At 33.4% G+C, this 16,561-nt stretch overlaps 2 protein-coding genes across 2 annotated transcripts; both read right to left on the reverse strand.

Annotated features, from left to right (window-relative positions):
- Nucleotides 1–4,150: 4,150 nt before the first annotated feature.
- On the reverse strand, nt 4,151–7,796 carry LOC108468512 (cation/H(+) antiporter 4-like). Its single transcript, XM_017769391.2, has 4 exons — nt 7,448–7,796; nt 6,537–7,342; nt 6,344–6,425; nt 4,151–5,389 (listed from the first exon to the last, which is right to left on the reverse strand). The coding sequence occupies exons 1-4, from the start codon at nt 7,688–7,690 to the stop codon at nt 4,262–4,264; spliced, it is 2,259 nt and encodes a 752-aa protein (XP_017624880.1). The 5' UTR covers nt 7,691–7,796; the 3' UTR covers nt 4,151–4,261.
- A 4,049-nt stretch (nt 7,797–11,845) lies between these two features.
- On the reverse strand, nt 11,846–15,197 carry LOC108468511 (cation/H(+) antiporter 15-like). The gene is made up of 6 exons (XM_053017934.1): nt 14,984–15,197; nt 14,448–14,717; nt 14,228–14,339; nt 13,849–13,930; nt 12,498–12,979; nt 11,846–12,356 (listed from the first exon to the last, which is right to left on the reverse strand). The coding sequence occupies exons 1-6, from the start codon at nt 15,195–15,197 to the stop codon at nt 11,846–11,848; spliced, it is 1,671 nt and encodes a 556-aa protein (XP_052873894.1).
- Between the last annotated feature and the right edge of the window lie 1,364 nt (nt 15,198–16,561).

Raw genomic sequence — 16,561 nt, forward strand, 5'->3', positions numbered from 1 at the left:
TGAATATGCCACTAACTATGAGTGGGCCTGTCGGAGAATAACAATAACCTCGTACTATCTAGGACCACTATGTTCATACCTCACGTTTGTTATGTCAGTATGCCCATTGTAACTGTTATGAAACTTAGGAAAAGAAAGGAACTCATTTTTGGTTTTCTATTATTGTACAAGTGATAGGTATTTATACTAGTACCTAGGAACTATACATGGAAACAAAACTAGACAAAACCCTAATTTGCATGCTAAAATCATGTTAGAATCAGTTTTTCATTAATACACAGATTTACATTAACATCCCCCTCAAACTCAAGGTGATGTTGTGGACCTTAGATTGAGTTTGGAAAATAAGTCGTGAAATCTGTTTTGTAGATGCGTCTTTGTGAAAATGTTTAAGATCTGAGCTGATGATGAGACAAAAGCAAGGTGTAGAGTGCCCTGAGTAACATGATTTCGTACAAAAAGACAGTCAAGCTCTGTAACAACAATTTTTCAGTTGTGTCAAAATTTGTGGTTTCGGGACCACAAATCCGACTAGTGAGTTCGTAAAAATTAAATATTAATATTTACGAGTCAAATATTATAGTATATAGAATTTTGACTTGATAATTTTTGTTGTTTGAATTATTAGTTAAAGTTAAGTGATTTGTCCCTAAAGTCAAGCGGTTTTGAAAAATGAGGTATCAGGACCTCTTTTCTGTAAACTGAGCTCATAAATATTTTTATTAAATATTTACGGAGTTATTATATTTGCATGTGAAGTTACACTTTAGAAATTTTATTATTTGACTAGTTAAAGAAAAATAACTAATTCAAAAGTTAATCGCTATTGAATTTTATTGATTAAATAGCTTAATTAGTAGTTGAAGGAGGCCTTATATGGTAATTAAACCTTAATGAACCATCATGGATGATTGATTATTAGGTTTTATTACATTTCATATGTTTTATATTTTAGTTTAATTAATTAAAGTAATAAAATTAATAACACAAAAGTAAAAATAAAGCTTTCATCTTCTTTACTTTTTATTCCCATGACCGAAACCACAATTTTCATACATAAGAAGCTTGAGCCAAGCTAAAATCTTTGCATGGTAAGCCATTTTCACTTGTTTCTTGTAATTTTTGTGTTTTTATGATAGTCTCAACTAGGTCCAGCTAACTTGTGCCTCCGCTTTCAAAACTGTTAACGATTTTAAAACTTTCCATTGATGAATCTTAGATGTTTTTTTATAGAAAATGGTTTAGTTGAAAGCTTGATAATGAGTTTGGACTAGTTTGTAAAGTGATTTTGTTTAATTTATAAGTTTAAGGATTAAATTATTAAATTGTTAAACTTGGCATGGTTTCCTTGTAAAATTTTAGAATTAGAGGGATGATTTGTAATTTAATTAAATTCGGCTCATGGGTATAGGGATTAGTTGTGAAAATAAGATTGTTTCGATTTTAGGGATTAAATCAAATAATGTGTAAAAGTTTGGGGCAATTGTGAAAAATTGTAAATAGGAAGACATAAGCACTAAATTGAATATTACATGATGTTGAATCTGATAAATTGAAATAAAAACTACTTTATAGATCAAGAACAAGTAGATAATCATGGAAAATAGAAAGTTGTTGATTAGTCCCTAAATTTTACTATCTCTACAGTTTAGCCCTGGTAAGTTCATACGGTTTAATTTAGTATAATTTGAAGCCCTATGAACTATGATTTGTGAATACTTATATATATTTAATGAAATAATCATAAAGATGATTCAAGGTGAGAAATGTAATTGAATTGTAAGATATTATGCGGTTTTTTATATTAAGCTGGGATGAATATATGATATGATGTAATTGGTCTGCCAATAGGTTATATTGCGCACTGTACGGGTCTGACTAGAGATGAGATGATGATTCCTGATTTATCCCTGTCCATTAAATATACTAGAGTCCAGCATTTATTGCGGACTATCGTGTTATATTTATAGTGTTTCTGGTGTGTTACCGAGAGCGGATATAAAGCCTTCGGGCTGGGCAGTTGGTGCCAAGGTGTGTTCTGGAAGGATGTTAGCCTACAGGCTAGGCACTTTTTAGCCTACAGGCTAGGCACTTTCTCAGTTGGTTTGGCTCGTTGGAGCGTTTTGGTGTGTTTCAGTGGATAACTACGTATCCATATATGTTATATAGTTCATTGTCGGGCAAATTTAAATTGGTTAAATGGCTTGCGTATTGAATTGTAAAAATATATGCTTGATTTCCAATAGTATATTGTGACTTGATATTGATTGAGTTTGTATGAATGATCTAATTATGCAACTTCTATATTTGTATAACTCACCATTGATTGATTGTAGGTTGTAGGACTAATGTTTATTAACATTGTTATTAAATGATTTATTATGTTTATTCAATAAGTTTTATCGTTTTAACCTGTGAACTTACTAAGCTTATTAAAGCTTACTCGTGTCATTTACCTATTTCCTATAAATTGGCTTTATCAACACCACAATATGCTTCTCCTTACCTCTACCTTATCTTTTCCCTATCTCCTCCATTGTTGTATATTGTATCAAAAACTTTAATTTTTTTGCCAGCTGTACATATTTTTTATTGGTATAATAATAAATTTAGCTTACAACATTTACACAAAATATATGAACATCAAGGGCTAAATGTACAGTTGACGAAAAAAATTAACGTTGTGATTAATTGTCTTGAGTTGTTCATTTTCGAAATTGATAGTGATTAAATTGTTCCAATTTTTTGAAACGAACCAATTTGCTCAATATCGAAATTGTGAGAGATTGAAAGGTGTTTTTACCAACTATTTTATATTTCAAATCTGTGATAGCCATTAGATAACTATTAGGATTTTTGTGCCCTTAATGTAGTAATTTCATCATATTTGATGAATTATTAATATGACCAAACGGTAATTCATAAAAATAAATAAATATTATTCACTATCTCTATATTGTATTATCCTTAATGGTTTTTACATGTTAAGCAAAATGTAAAAATAAATATTGACTTATTAATTACCTAAGATTTAACTAATATAAAGATGCATTATATGGATGAATTGTAGTGTAAGAAGACAACTTATATTAATAGATTATCTAAATTGTCCAGAGTCCATAGAATCAGATTAAGTAAATGCTTTAAATAAGGGGCTACTTTGTCATTTACAAGTCCAATTGGGGAGATAGCTTATCTTGATTATCGAAGCAGGATTGACTACTGAAGATAGGGATATGAATTTGATTGTTTGAACTGACAATACATTGGATTTAATACAAGTTGAATTAATCATAGATTTATTTATGTATTTAATCACATGCGACGTTCATCACATGACTTACCTAAATCCTAAGCAAGTGAATGAACATGTGTGTGTAACAAATGTGTATTGATATATTGAAAACTTGTGCTATCATGGTAGTAGGACCAAAAGTTGGTATATTAGGTATATGAATTATGTATGGCATGAAATCACTTACAATAGTATAACCTATAGTTGTAATCAAGAGTAAATGGTCTCCTCTCATTACGGATTATGAAAATAGAACCAAACCAAGGGTCATTTGTCTAGGGAAAATGATTTTATCATTACTAATTTGAGTAATGATCATTTTCATTGCAGAAGATAAAATGGTGATCATGAGATAAAATAGATTGAATTAAGTTAATGGATTAAACCTTAAGAGATAATGGATATCCTAGGAGGATAACACACATATGACAAGGTCATTGGGCTAAAGCTTGAAATTTGTACATTTTATAATGGTATATAATAAGGAATTCAATCACAGTACTTTAGTGGAATGACTCCGTAACTAAATAACTTTTTTATTAGTAGACGAAGAGTTGAAATTTAATTACAAATTATTTAAGTCCTAATTATGTCTAATTGGATTCTCCACTAGCTCAACGCAATTCTTTAACTGTTTGTGTTTGACACGAATAGTTATATGGAACTGTAAACGATTAAATGAGAAATGGTTCACTGCATTTACTCATTAGAGTAATATATGTTTTCTCGATTCAATGATTAGATTATCTTGAGTTAATTTAGTCACTTTGGATATTTATTTAATTGGGTTAAATGATGAATTTGAAGTGAAACTAAATTAAGAGATCGCGTTATCTAATTATTTGGAATAAAATATACTTAATTAAAAAAAGTTGCAAATGCATTTTAATAAGATGAAATCGTCGTGACTTTAACGATATTAGAATATGACTTCTATTAGCAACAGTGCTAATAGCAACCAAGTAATCAATGTCTATTTATATTTATACGTTGTTGTTGTTGCACAACTAATATAGATACCCTACTATCTAAATCCGTAGATGCAAAAAGGTCTCCAATAATCCCTAGTTCAGGGAATTCACTCCATTCTGATAAACCCGTCAATAGTATCGAGTCCACCTTATAGCGTCTACCGACGATCATTAAATCATAATCGTTGGCGATTGACCTAATGAGCTTTATGGTCTGCGCTCCGCAATTCGACACTTCTTCTACATACATTATGTCACAACCATTTTTTCCACTATTTTCCTTAACATCTTTCAACATCTCGGTATCCAACTCCGCGTCCCAGTATACAACATTATTGCAATCTTGATATGCAATGAGATAGATCACGGTTAGCTTCACTCGAGGGTCTCGAGCCATCCTTTTCGCCAGTGTTAAAGCTTCTCTATCATCTTTTCCGCCCAAGAAGAGCATCCCGGTTGAGAAAGACAATGATGATGACGGCTTCATCGATTTCTGTATCCTACCACGGTCGATCAGGATTCCGATTGAACATGGTGCTTGGTCCAAGATGTTGCAATTTAAGTTCCTTACCACATTATTTTCTTCTTCAAGTGATCCATCAATCGACCATTTCCTATGGAACGGAAGAATTATAAAAGACGTTTGCTTGTCGAGAGCCATTGTGCAAATATCATCATGCATGAACTTTGGTGGTGTAATTGTCGTGAAACTGTTAACTGTGACCAAATCTGAATTGTTCCCCTCGTACTCATAGAATGGAATGATGTTCTCGAAGAAACTGCTGGCGGCGGTGCTAGTTTCTTGATTGTGGTGAGCTATAAACACTGGTGAATTACGACCCTTTAACTCGATCAAGTGAAGGACATAAACAACGTTGGGACTCTCTTTCGTAGGGCAAGTGAGATCAAGCAAATAAATCATAGCTGGGACATTATCGAGTGTGTGAACACATACAAGAACCTTTAGCTCAACATCGGGTTTTAAGTGCATTAAGTTTCGTTGCTCATATGATGCATATTTTCTTGAATTTGGGTCATAAAGGAACCTCACCAGGAGTGGGACTATAGTTGCATTTGCCAAAATGCAAAAGATCATGGTGGTAAAAGCTTTTTGTGATATAATCTGCAAATGAAAAAGATAATTAGAGATTTACAAAACAATCAAATTGATTTGGGAGATTCTAATTAAGCTTATGATTGGTCAAATTGTATAAAAGGTCTCCATAGAGTGTTTGTTTGACAGATTTAAGTCTCTACTATAATTTGATTATTTCTAAATTATTTACCTTTCACAAGGGTTTAAATTTTGAAACAACATCATACGGTGCAATGAATATTAAATGTGCTTTATTAAAAAATCATATGTACTTAATTGGGACATAAAAAAAGTTCAAATACCAATGGAACATTAAAGTGAAACTCATATACTTAATTGGGATGAAGTAAAACTCAAGTATCAAATTGAAAAACTTAAATACTAAAATGAACATTGAAACCAAACTCATGTACCAATTTAGGATAAAAAAGCTTTAAATACCAAATTAAACATCAAAAACAAACTCAACTACTAAATAACATATTAACCTTCTTCTGAAATGTGTATTTTGAAACCTACGTTCAACTTTCCATTATTCTATCAAATATTTGACGTGCCTTTTTTTGGACTAGATGATTTTGCATATAAAATTTAACATTTTCTATAGTTGATTAAATTTTTTTTTTGCATATCTAAAAAATGTTTGTTTAAAGACTAAAATGTAATTTTGAAATTTAAGATATTAGAAATGATCAAATTATATTATAAGGATCAACTATGCCAAAGAAACATGGTATAGGGACCGTATATAAAATTTGACATTTTAAGATTTTACTTATGATTTAGCTCTTAAACTATACTCATTTTCTAAATTAAATTTTTTTTTGCCTTACTTTACAAAAAATTATCTACATCCAATAAGAATATACCACATGTGAAGTTTTTACTGGTAAATTAATTATTTTTAAAGTAAACAAAGACGAAATATAATAATTTAAATATCAAATAGTTAAAACCGAAAGAATTTAATTTAAATTTTACCTTATTGTCTCTGAAAGTACAAATATGCGACAACTGGACAATGCCTTTGCTACTCATAATGAGACCAAAAGCCAAGGCGTCCCTAAAAGGCATAAGGTTTAAAAATGAACCTATGCAACATGGTATTAGTGTTGCAAAGAATGTCGCGGTAGAAAAAATGGTAGAAAATTTGATATGGGACGGATCCGACAACCATTTCTGTAATCTAATCCTCATTGTCGATGATGTCACGTAGACCGAAAGAAAGAGCCCATTGGTAAAGCATTCAAACTTGTCTATCAATGCCGACCCTAGTGGCGGACCGTCAGGGACCGCTAGGCCGAAGAGAAAAGCACCGATTAAAGGAGATCGATCGGTCCAATGTGTAACTACAGCACACCCTACAGCAGCCATCATGGTGGCCGTGATGTACACTTCCGCGACCGGACCCCCATTGGGTGTTCTTTTAATTACCCAATACATCAATGGACGAAACACAAAGAAAAGGAGTGCTAGGAAACAACACGTGATCACTCCTCGTACTAAAACCAACAATGGGGATGAGATAAAATGTCGTGACAACGTAATTATGCGGACTAAAAACAAGGTGCTCAAGTCACCTACAGCAGCCGACGATAGGGCAAGTCGTCCGAGTTCGGTATTTAAGATTTTGAGCTCGGCTAGTAGGCAAGCGATGACCGAAAATGATGTTAACGCTTCGATCAGTGTTCCGATTAGACGTTCCATTTTTACTTGTTGGGGTTCATTAGGTTGTCTGAAGGTTGCTTGAATAGCTGCACCGACCAAGATGGGAGATAAAAGCGATACGATGCCGATCCCTAGGGATCTCTTTGTTGTCCTGAATGCTGACTTGATGTCCATTTTCACTCCTGTTAGGAAGAAAAATAATGTGAAACCGAACAACGATGCAGTGTCCATGATTTGTATACCTAACTCCTGATAGTGGAATATTTTCTCGATATGTCCTTGTTTTATTATAGGGACCATGATAAAGCCGGCCTAGTAAAAAAGAAAACAAGCTTTCACTTAGTTGACATACATTTCATGGAGCATAATAAGCTAAGAAATATAGAGAGAGAGAGAGCATGTGATGGATTAACATACAAACATTTGCGAGGCAAATAAGGTGATACCAATAGGCCTCAGGATGGTATAAACTAGATGATTAACCAAGAATATCATGACGACCTGCAGCTCCAAAAACGGCAACGAATAACTGAAAATCATGGACGGGTTAGTCGCATTTTCCCATATACCGGCGGAATTCACCTTGGGAGGTAAAACTAAGCAAAATTCATATGTTGCATTGTCGTAGAGATGATATGGCGGAGGCAATGATTCGGCCATGGCTACAGCTGACGTCGCTCAGATTCTGGTATTAATGAAGGGAAGGAATTGGGTGATAAGGGAAAGAATAGTGTAAGGTTTAATGCTTTGCGTAGAATTTTTCTTAGAAGGCAAATTAAAGAAATTTGTTGTAATGTTTTAATCAAGAGAGTTAAAATATCAAATTAGCAACTATTTTTGGGTTTTCTTGATAATGTTCAACAAATTCTCATTGTTTCAACTAGATTTTCGGCCACCTGAAAAAAAATAGTGTTATCAAATGTAAAATTAACAGAATTACATATACTGCAATTAGTAATCAGTCAATTGCCAAACAGGGTCAATATTTTTTCAACAATTGTACATAACTTTTATTAGTATAATAATAAATGTAACTTTTAATGTTTATACCTTTTGTTAATTTAATTTTGATTTAACAAATTTAACCTAATTTACTTTTAAGTATTTTATACTCTAATGGCGATTTGGTTGCGGCTATTTTTCATATTCGTTTAAGATTTATGATCATACAATAATATTATTTTATTATAATCAATGTCTACTTTCAGCTATATAATGTTGTTATTGCACAACTAATACGAGATACCCGCTATCTATATCTGTAGATGCAAAAGGTCTCGACAATTCCTAGCTCAGTGAATTCACTCCATTCTGATAAACCCATTGATTGTATCGACTCCACTCCGTAGCGTCTACTGACGATTATCAAATCATAATCGTCAGCAACCGTCCTAATGACCTTTGCAGTCTGTGATCCACTATCGGGTACTTGTTCTACATACATCATGTCACAGCCATTACCAAGTACTCCGTTATTTTACTTAACATCTTTTAATATCTCAATATCCATTATCGTGTCCCAGTCTAAGACGTCTCTGCGATCTTGATATGCAATACGATGGATCACAGTTAGCTTCACTCGAGGGTCTAGAGCCATCCTTTTTGCCAACGTTAAAGCCTCCCTATCGTCTTTGCCACCTAAGAAAAGAATCCCAATACAGTAGGAAGACGATTTCATCAGTTGTTACCTCCCACCACGGTCAATGAAGATCCCTACCGAGCATGGTGCTCGGTCCAAGACGCTGCAATTCACATTCCGTACCATATTGTTTTCTGCTTCTACAGACCCGTTAACAGACCATTTCCTATAAAAAGGGAGAATTATGAAAGATGTTTGCTTGTCAAGAGCCATATTACAAATATCTTCATGCATGAGCTTCGATGGTAAGATTTTTGTGAAAGCATTAACTGTGACCAAACCTCAATTTTTCTGCTCGTATTGATGGAACGCAAGGATGTCCTCAAAGGAACTATCGATGGTGGTGTTAGTTTCATGCTTGTGGTGAGCTATAAACACTAGTGAATCACGAGCCATTAACTCAATCAAGTGCAGGGCGTAAATAACATTGGGACTTTCTTTCATAGGGCATGTGAGGTCAAGCAAATCGATCATGGCTGAGACATTTTCAGGCCAATGAATGCATCAACTAGTGTCATGAACTAAGAGTTTTCACAAACAATCCGTGTGGCCTTAAGCGTTTCTTCGCACAAAACGCCTAAGTCAGCCTACCTCGCAATAAATTGAGGATTCAACAGAACTCCTCTAAAGAACCCACAAAGATCAGCAGAAGAACGAAGTAAGACCGAACTTGAAAAATGAACAAAAACAACAGAAAAATAAGAACACTTGAAAAAAAAGTTTGAGTGAATACTCTCAAAATTCTATTAATCACTTAATGAATTACAATAGGGGGGAGAGACATCTATTTATAGTTAAGCCTTCCCAATATCAACGGTACAGATTAAAATATATCAATGGTTAGGATTCAAAGCTATCTAGATATCAGATCTCTAAGATTACAGAATCCTATCTTTTAAAGATTAAAGTCCAAGATCGCATATCTTTGAAGATCCCTTTCCATATTTTCCAAGCATATCATGAAAGATTAGTTTCCATATTTGTCAAGCTTCGGAGATCGGCTTTCAATCTCTCCAAGCACTGGACCAGTCTGATTGGGTCAAATGACCTCCCTCAAATGCAATGGATCGCACAAGTCCGTCATGGTTACAGCTTGCCCTTCGCAACCCATGACACTAGTACCTAGGAACTATACATGGAAATAAAACTACACACAATCCTAATTTGCATGCTAGAATCAGATTTACATTAATAGTAACGACTTGTAACAGCACACTACAGGACAAGAGGACCTCCCCTATAAATACCCTTCCAATGATGAATAAATGATCAACCAAGTCTTACAATTCTTTGAGCACTCTCCTATACCTCTAGAATTCAGCCTATTCTCTTGTCCAGTTTCGGCTTTCTGCCTCTCTAGGTGAACTAGATTTATTAACACCACGGTATACTTCTCCTTACCTCCTCCTTATCTTTTATCTATCTCCTCCATTGTTGTATATTGTATCAAAAATTTTAATTTTTTTTGCCAATTGTACATATTTTTTATTGGTATAATAATAAATTTAGCTTACAACATTTACACGTTTTGTCAACATTTACACAAAATATATGCACATCAAGGGCTAAATGTACAATTGACGAAAAACATTAACGTTGTGATTAATTGTCTTGAGTTGTTCATTTTCGAAATTGATAGTGATTAAATTGTTCCAATTTTTTGAAACGAACCAATTTGCTCAATATCGAAATTGTGAGAGATTGAAAGGTGTTTTTACCAACTAATTTCTATTTCAAATCTGTGATAGCCATTAGATAACTATTAGGATTTTTGTGCCCTTAGTGTAGTAATTTCATCATATTTGATGAATTATTGATACGACAAAACTTGTAATTCATAAAAATAAACAAATATTATTCACTATCTCTATGTTGTATTATCCTTAATGGTTTTTACATGTCAAGCAAAATGTATAAATAAATATTGATTCATTAATTACCTAAGGTTTAACTAATATAAAGATGCATTATATGGATGAATTGTAGTTTGAGAAGACAACTTATATTAATAGATAATCTAAATTGTCCAGAGTCCATAGAATCAGATTAAGTAAATGATTTAAATAAGGGGCTACTTTGTCATTTACAAGTCCAATTGGGGAGATAGCTTATATTGATTATCGAAGCAGGATTGACTCCTGAAGATAGAGACATGAATTTGATTGTTTGAACTGACAATATATTAGATTTGGCACAAGTTGAATTAATTATAGATTTGTTTATGTATTTAATCACATGCGACGTTCATCACGTGACTTACCTAAATCCCAAGCAAGCGAATGAACATGTGTGTGTAACAAATGTGTATTGATATTTTGAAAACTTGTCCTATCATGGTAGTAGGATTGAAAGTTGGTATATTAGGTATATGAATTATATATGGCATGACATCACTTACAATAGTATAACCCATAGTTGTAGTTAAGAGTAAATGGTATCCTCTCATTACGGATTATGAAAATAGAACCAAACCAAGGGACATTTGACTAGGGAAAATAATTTTATCATTACTAATTTGAGTAATGATCATTTTCATTGCAGAAGATAAAATGGTGATCATGAAATAAAATAGATTGAATTAAGTTAATGGATTAAACCTTAAGAGATAATGGATATCCTAGGAGGATAACACACATATGACAAGGTCATTGAGCTAAAGCTTGAAATTTGTACCTTTTGTAATGGTATATAATAAGGAGTTCAGTCATAGTACTTTAGTGGAATGACTCTATAACTAAATAATTTTTTTATTAATAGACGAAGAGTTGAAATTTAATTACAAATTATTTAAGCCCTAATTATTCTAATTGGATTCTCCACTAGCTCAACGCAATTCTTTAACGGATTGTGTTTGACACGAATAGTTATATGGAACTGTAAACGATTAAATGAGAAATGGTTCACTACATTTACTCATTAGAGTAATATATGTTTTCTCGATTCAATGATTAGATTATCTTGAGTTAATTTAGTCACTTTGGATATTTATTTAATTGGGTTAAATGATTAATTTGAAGTGAAACTAAATTAAGAGATCGCGTTATCTAATTATTTGGAATAAAATAAACTTAATTAAAAAAAGTTGCACATGGATTTTAATAAGATGAAATCGTCATGACTTTAACGATATTAGAATATGACTTCTATTAGCAACAATGTTAATACCAACCAAGTAATCAATGTCTTTTTACATTTATACGTTGTTGTTGTTGCACAACTAATACAGATAAACTACTATCTAAATCCGTGGATGCAAAAAGGTCTCCGACAACCCCTAGTTCAGGGAATTCACTCCATTCTGATAAACCCGTCAATATTATCGAGTCCACCCCGTAGCTTCTATCGACAATCATTAAATCATAATCGTTGGCGATTGACATAATGAGCTTTATGGTCTGCGCTCCGCAATCCGACACTTCTTCTACATACATTACGTCACAACCATTACCAAGTTCTCCATTATTTTGCTTAACATCTTTCAACATCTCGGTATCCAACACCGTGTCCCAGTATACAACGTTCCTGCAATTTTGATACGCAATGAGATGGATCACGGTTAGCTTCACCCGAGGGTCTCGAGCCATCCTTCTCGCCAGCGTTAAAGCCTCCCTATCGTCTTTTCCACCCAAGAAAAGCATCCCGATTGAGAAAGACGATGATGATGACTGCTTCAACAATTTCTGTATCCTGCCACAGTCGATCAGGATCCCGACTGAGCACGGTGCTTGGTCCAAGATGTTGCAATTCAAGTTCCTTACCACATTATTTTCTTTTTCGAGTTATCCATCAATCGACCATTTTCTATGGAACGGAAGAATTATAAAAGACGTTTGCTTGTCGAGAGCCATTGTGCAAATATCATCATGCATAAGCTTCGGTGGTGTAATTATTGTAAAAGCTTTAACCGTGACCAAATCCCAATTGTTCCCCTCGTACTCATAGAACGAAATGATGTTCTCGAAGAAACTGCTGGTGGCGGTGCTAGTTTCTTGATTGTGGTGAGCTATAAACACTGGTGAATTACGACCCCTTAGCTCGATCAAGTGAATGACATAAACAGCATTGGGACTCTCGTTCGTAGAGCAAGTGAGATCAAGCAAACAGATCATAGCTGGGACATTATCAGGTGAGTGAACACATGCAAGAACCCGTAGCTCAACATTGGGTTTTAAGTGCATTAAGTTCCGTTGCTCATATGATGCATATTTTCTTGAATCTGGGTCATAAAGGAACCTCACCAGGAGTGGGACTATAGTTGCATTTGCCAAAATGCAAAAGATCATGGCGGTAAAAACTTTTTGTGATATAAGCTACAAATGAAAAAGATAATTAGAGATTTTACAAAACAATCAAATAGATTTGGGATATTCTAATCAAGTTTTTGATTGGTCAAATTGTATTATAGGTCCTCATAGAGTGTTTGTTTGACAGATTTAAGTCTCTACTATAATTTGATTATTTCTAAATTATTTACCTTTCACAAGGGTTTAAATTTTGAAACAACATCATATGGTGAAATGAATGTCATATGTGCTTTATAAAAAATCATATGTACTTAATTGGGACATAAAAAAATTTCAGATACCAATGGAACATTAAAGTGAAACTCATGTACTTAATGGGATGAAGAAAAACTAAAGTATCAAATTGAAAAACTTAAATACTAAAATAAACACTGAAACCAAACTCAAATACCAAATAACATATTAACCATTTTCTGAAATGCTTATTTTCAAACCTACACTCAACTTTCCATTATTCCATCCAATATCTGATGTGGCTTTTTTTTGGATATATAATTTAATATTTTTCTATAGTTGAATTTCTTTTTGCATATTTAAAAATATTTGTTTAAAGACTGAAAATGTGATTTTGAAAATTTAGAGATTAAAAATGATCAAATTATATTATAGGGATCAACTATGCCGAAACATATGGAATAGGACCGTATATAAAATTTGACCTTTTAAGATTTTACTCTTGGCTCTTAAACTATACTCATTTTCTAAATTTAATTTTAAATTTTTTGTCCCACTTTACAAAAAAGATTATCTATGTCCAATATGCCACATTTGAAATTCTTATTGGTAAATTGATTATTTTTAAAGTAAACTGAGGCTAAATATAATAATTTAAATATCAAATAGATAAAAAAGAAAGAATTTAATTTAGATCTTACCTTATTGTCTCTGAAAGTACAAACATGCGACAACTGGACAATGCCTTTGCTACTCATAATGAGACCAAAAGCCAAGGCATCCCTAAAAGGCATAAAGTTTAAATATGAACCTATGCAACATGGTATTAGTTTTGCAAAGAATGTCGTGATAATAAAAATGGTAGAAAATTTGACATGGGACGGATCCGACAACCATTTCTGTAATCTAATCCTTATTGTCGATGATGTCACGTAGACCGAAAGAAAGAGCCCATTGGTAAAGCATTCAAACTTGTCTATCAATGCCGACCCTAGCGGCGGACCGTCAGGGACCGCTAGGCCGAATAGAAAAGCACCGATTAAAGGAGATTGATCGGTCCAATGTGTAACTACAGCATACCCTACAGCAGCCATCATGGTGGCCGTGATGTACACTTCCGCGACCAGTCCCCCATTGGGTGTTCTTTTAATTACCCAATACATCAATGGACGAAACACAAAGAAAAGGAGTGCTAGGAAACAACACGTGATCACTCCTCATACTAAAACCAACAATGGGGATGAGACAAAATGTTGTGACAACGTAATTATGTGGACTAAAAACAAGGTGCTCAAGTCACCTACAGCAGCCGACGATAGGGCAAGTCGTCCGAGTTCGGTATTTAAGATCTTGAGCTCGGCTAGTAGGCAAGCGATGACCGAAAACGATGTTAACGCTTCGATCAGTGTTCCGATTAGACGTTCCATTTTTACTTGTTTGGGTTCATTAGGTTGTCTGAAGTTTACTTGAACAGCTGCACCGACCAAGATGGGAGATAAAAGCGATACGATGCCGATGCCTAGGGATCTCTTTGTTGTCCTGAATGCTGACTTGATGTCCATTTTCACTCCTGTTAGGAAGAAAAATAATGTGAAACCGAACAACGATGCAGTGTCCATGATTTGCACACCTAACACCTGATTGTGCAATATTCTCATGCTTTGTTCTTGTTTTAATATGGGGACCATGATAAAGCCGGCCTAGTAAAAAGGAAAACAAGGTTTCATTTAGTTGGCATACATTTCATGGAGCATAATAGGCTAAGAAATATATACAGAGAGAGAGTAGGTGCGATGGATTAACATACAAACATTTGTGAGGCAAATAAGGTGATACCAATAGACCTCAAGATGGTATAAACTAGATGATTGACCAAGAATATCATGACGAAATGCAGCTCCAAAAACGGCAACGAGTAACTGAAAATCATGAACGGGTTAGTCGCATTTTCCCATATACCGGCGGAATTCACCTTGGGAGGTAAAACGAAGCAAAATTCATATGTTGCATTGTCGTAGAGATGATACGGCGGAGGCAATGACTCGGCCATGGCTACAGCTGACTGTCGCTAAGATTCTGGTATTAATGATGGGAAGGAATTGGATGATAAGGGATAGAACAGTGTAAGGTTTAATGCTTTACGTAGAATTTTTCTTAGAATCACTATAGGAAAATAGGGCTTTAGCGGCGTCTTTAGTGGCGTTTGGAGAAAAAACGCCGCAAATATTATACATTAGCGGCGTTTTCATTAAAACGCCACAAAAAATTGAGCAATAGCAGCGTTTTTGATCCAAACACCGCTAAAAATAGAGCAATAGTGGCGTTTTTAGTCAAAACGCCGCTAGAAACTGAACAATAGCGGCGCTTTTGAAAAAACGCCGCTATAGATCGAGCTTTTAGCGGCGCTTTTTAAAAAACGCCGCTATTGCTCAGTTTTTAACGGCGCTTTTGAAAAAACGTCACTATAGATCGAGGTTTTAGCGGCGCTTTTGGGAAAACGCGCCTATAGATCGAGGTTTTAGCGGCGCTTTTGGGAAAACGCCGCAAAAAAATTAATTTAGTTTATGGGTTATGGGTTAGTGTTTAGGGCCTAGAGTTTGGGGTTTGGGGTTTAGAGGTAAATATGGTAAACTACTTAACTTGTGTATCTTAGATTTTTTTTATAATATAAATCTAAATAAGATAAATATAAATTATTATTTTAAAAATATATATATCAAAATGGGTAAAATCCCAAAAGTATACATGAACAATGGTTTAGTGTGCAATGGGTTAAATCCCAAAAGCATAAATTATGAACACAATTATTGATATAACATCATTTTATATGACTAATTATTTTTAATTTATATGTTAAATATTTTATTATATAATTGTAAAAGAGATAGTATTAATTTTAAAATATTGAATTAATTATCATTATAGTTTAGGGTTTATGATATATGGTTAAGGGTTTAATGTTTATGAGTTACTATTTTAAGATTTATGGATTATGGGTTTATGGATTATGGGTTTATGGATTATGGTTTATGGGTTAAGGGTTAGGGTTTAAGTTTTAGAGGGGTTAGGGTTTAAGGTTTAAAGGTTAAGGGTTAAGGATTTATGTTTTATGATTTAAGGTTTAGGGGTTAGAGGTCAGGGATTTAGGGTTTAGATTAATTAGTATTTTTTAATTTATATATTAAATAATTTATTATATAATTGTAAAAGATAATATTAATTTTAATATATTAAAATTATGATTATAGTTTAAATTATTTAAGAGATAATAGATAAACTTTATATATATTAAATGGTTTAGGATTTAAGGTTTACTTAAGATTTGTTAAATGATAAAATTTTTACAATCAATTAATACTTTTATATTTAAAATATTTAATCTAAACCATTTGATATATTTAAATATTAGATTTA

The sequence above is a fragment of the Gossypium arboreum genome, chromosome 8 (genome assembly GCF_025698485.1).
Source record: "Gossypium arboreum isolate Shixiya-1 chromosome 8, ASM2569848v2, whole genome shotgun sequence".
Lineage (NCBI taxonomy): Eukaryota > Viridiplantae > Streptophyta > Magnoliopsida > Malvales > Malvaceae > Gossypium > Gossypium arboreum.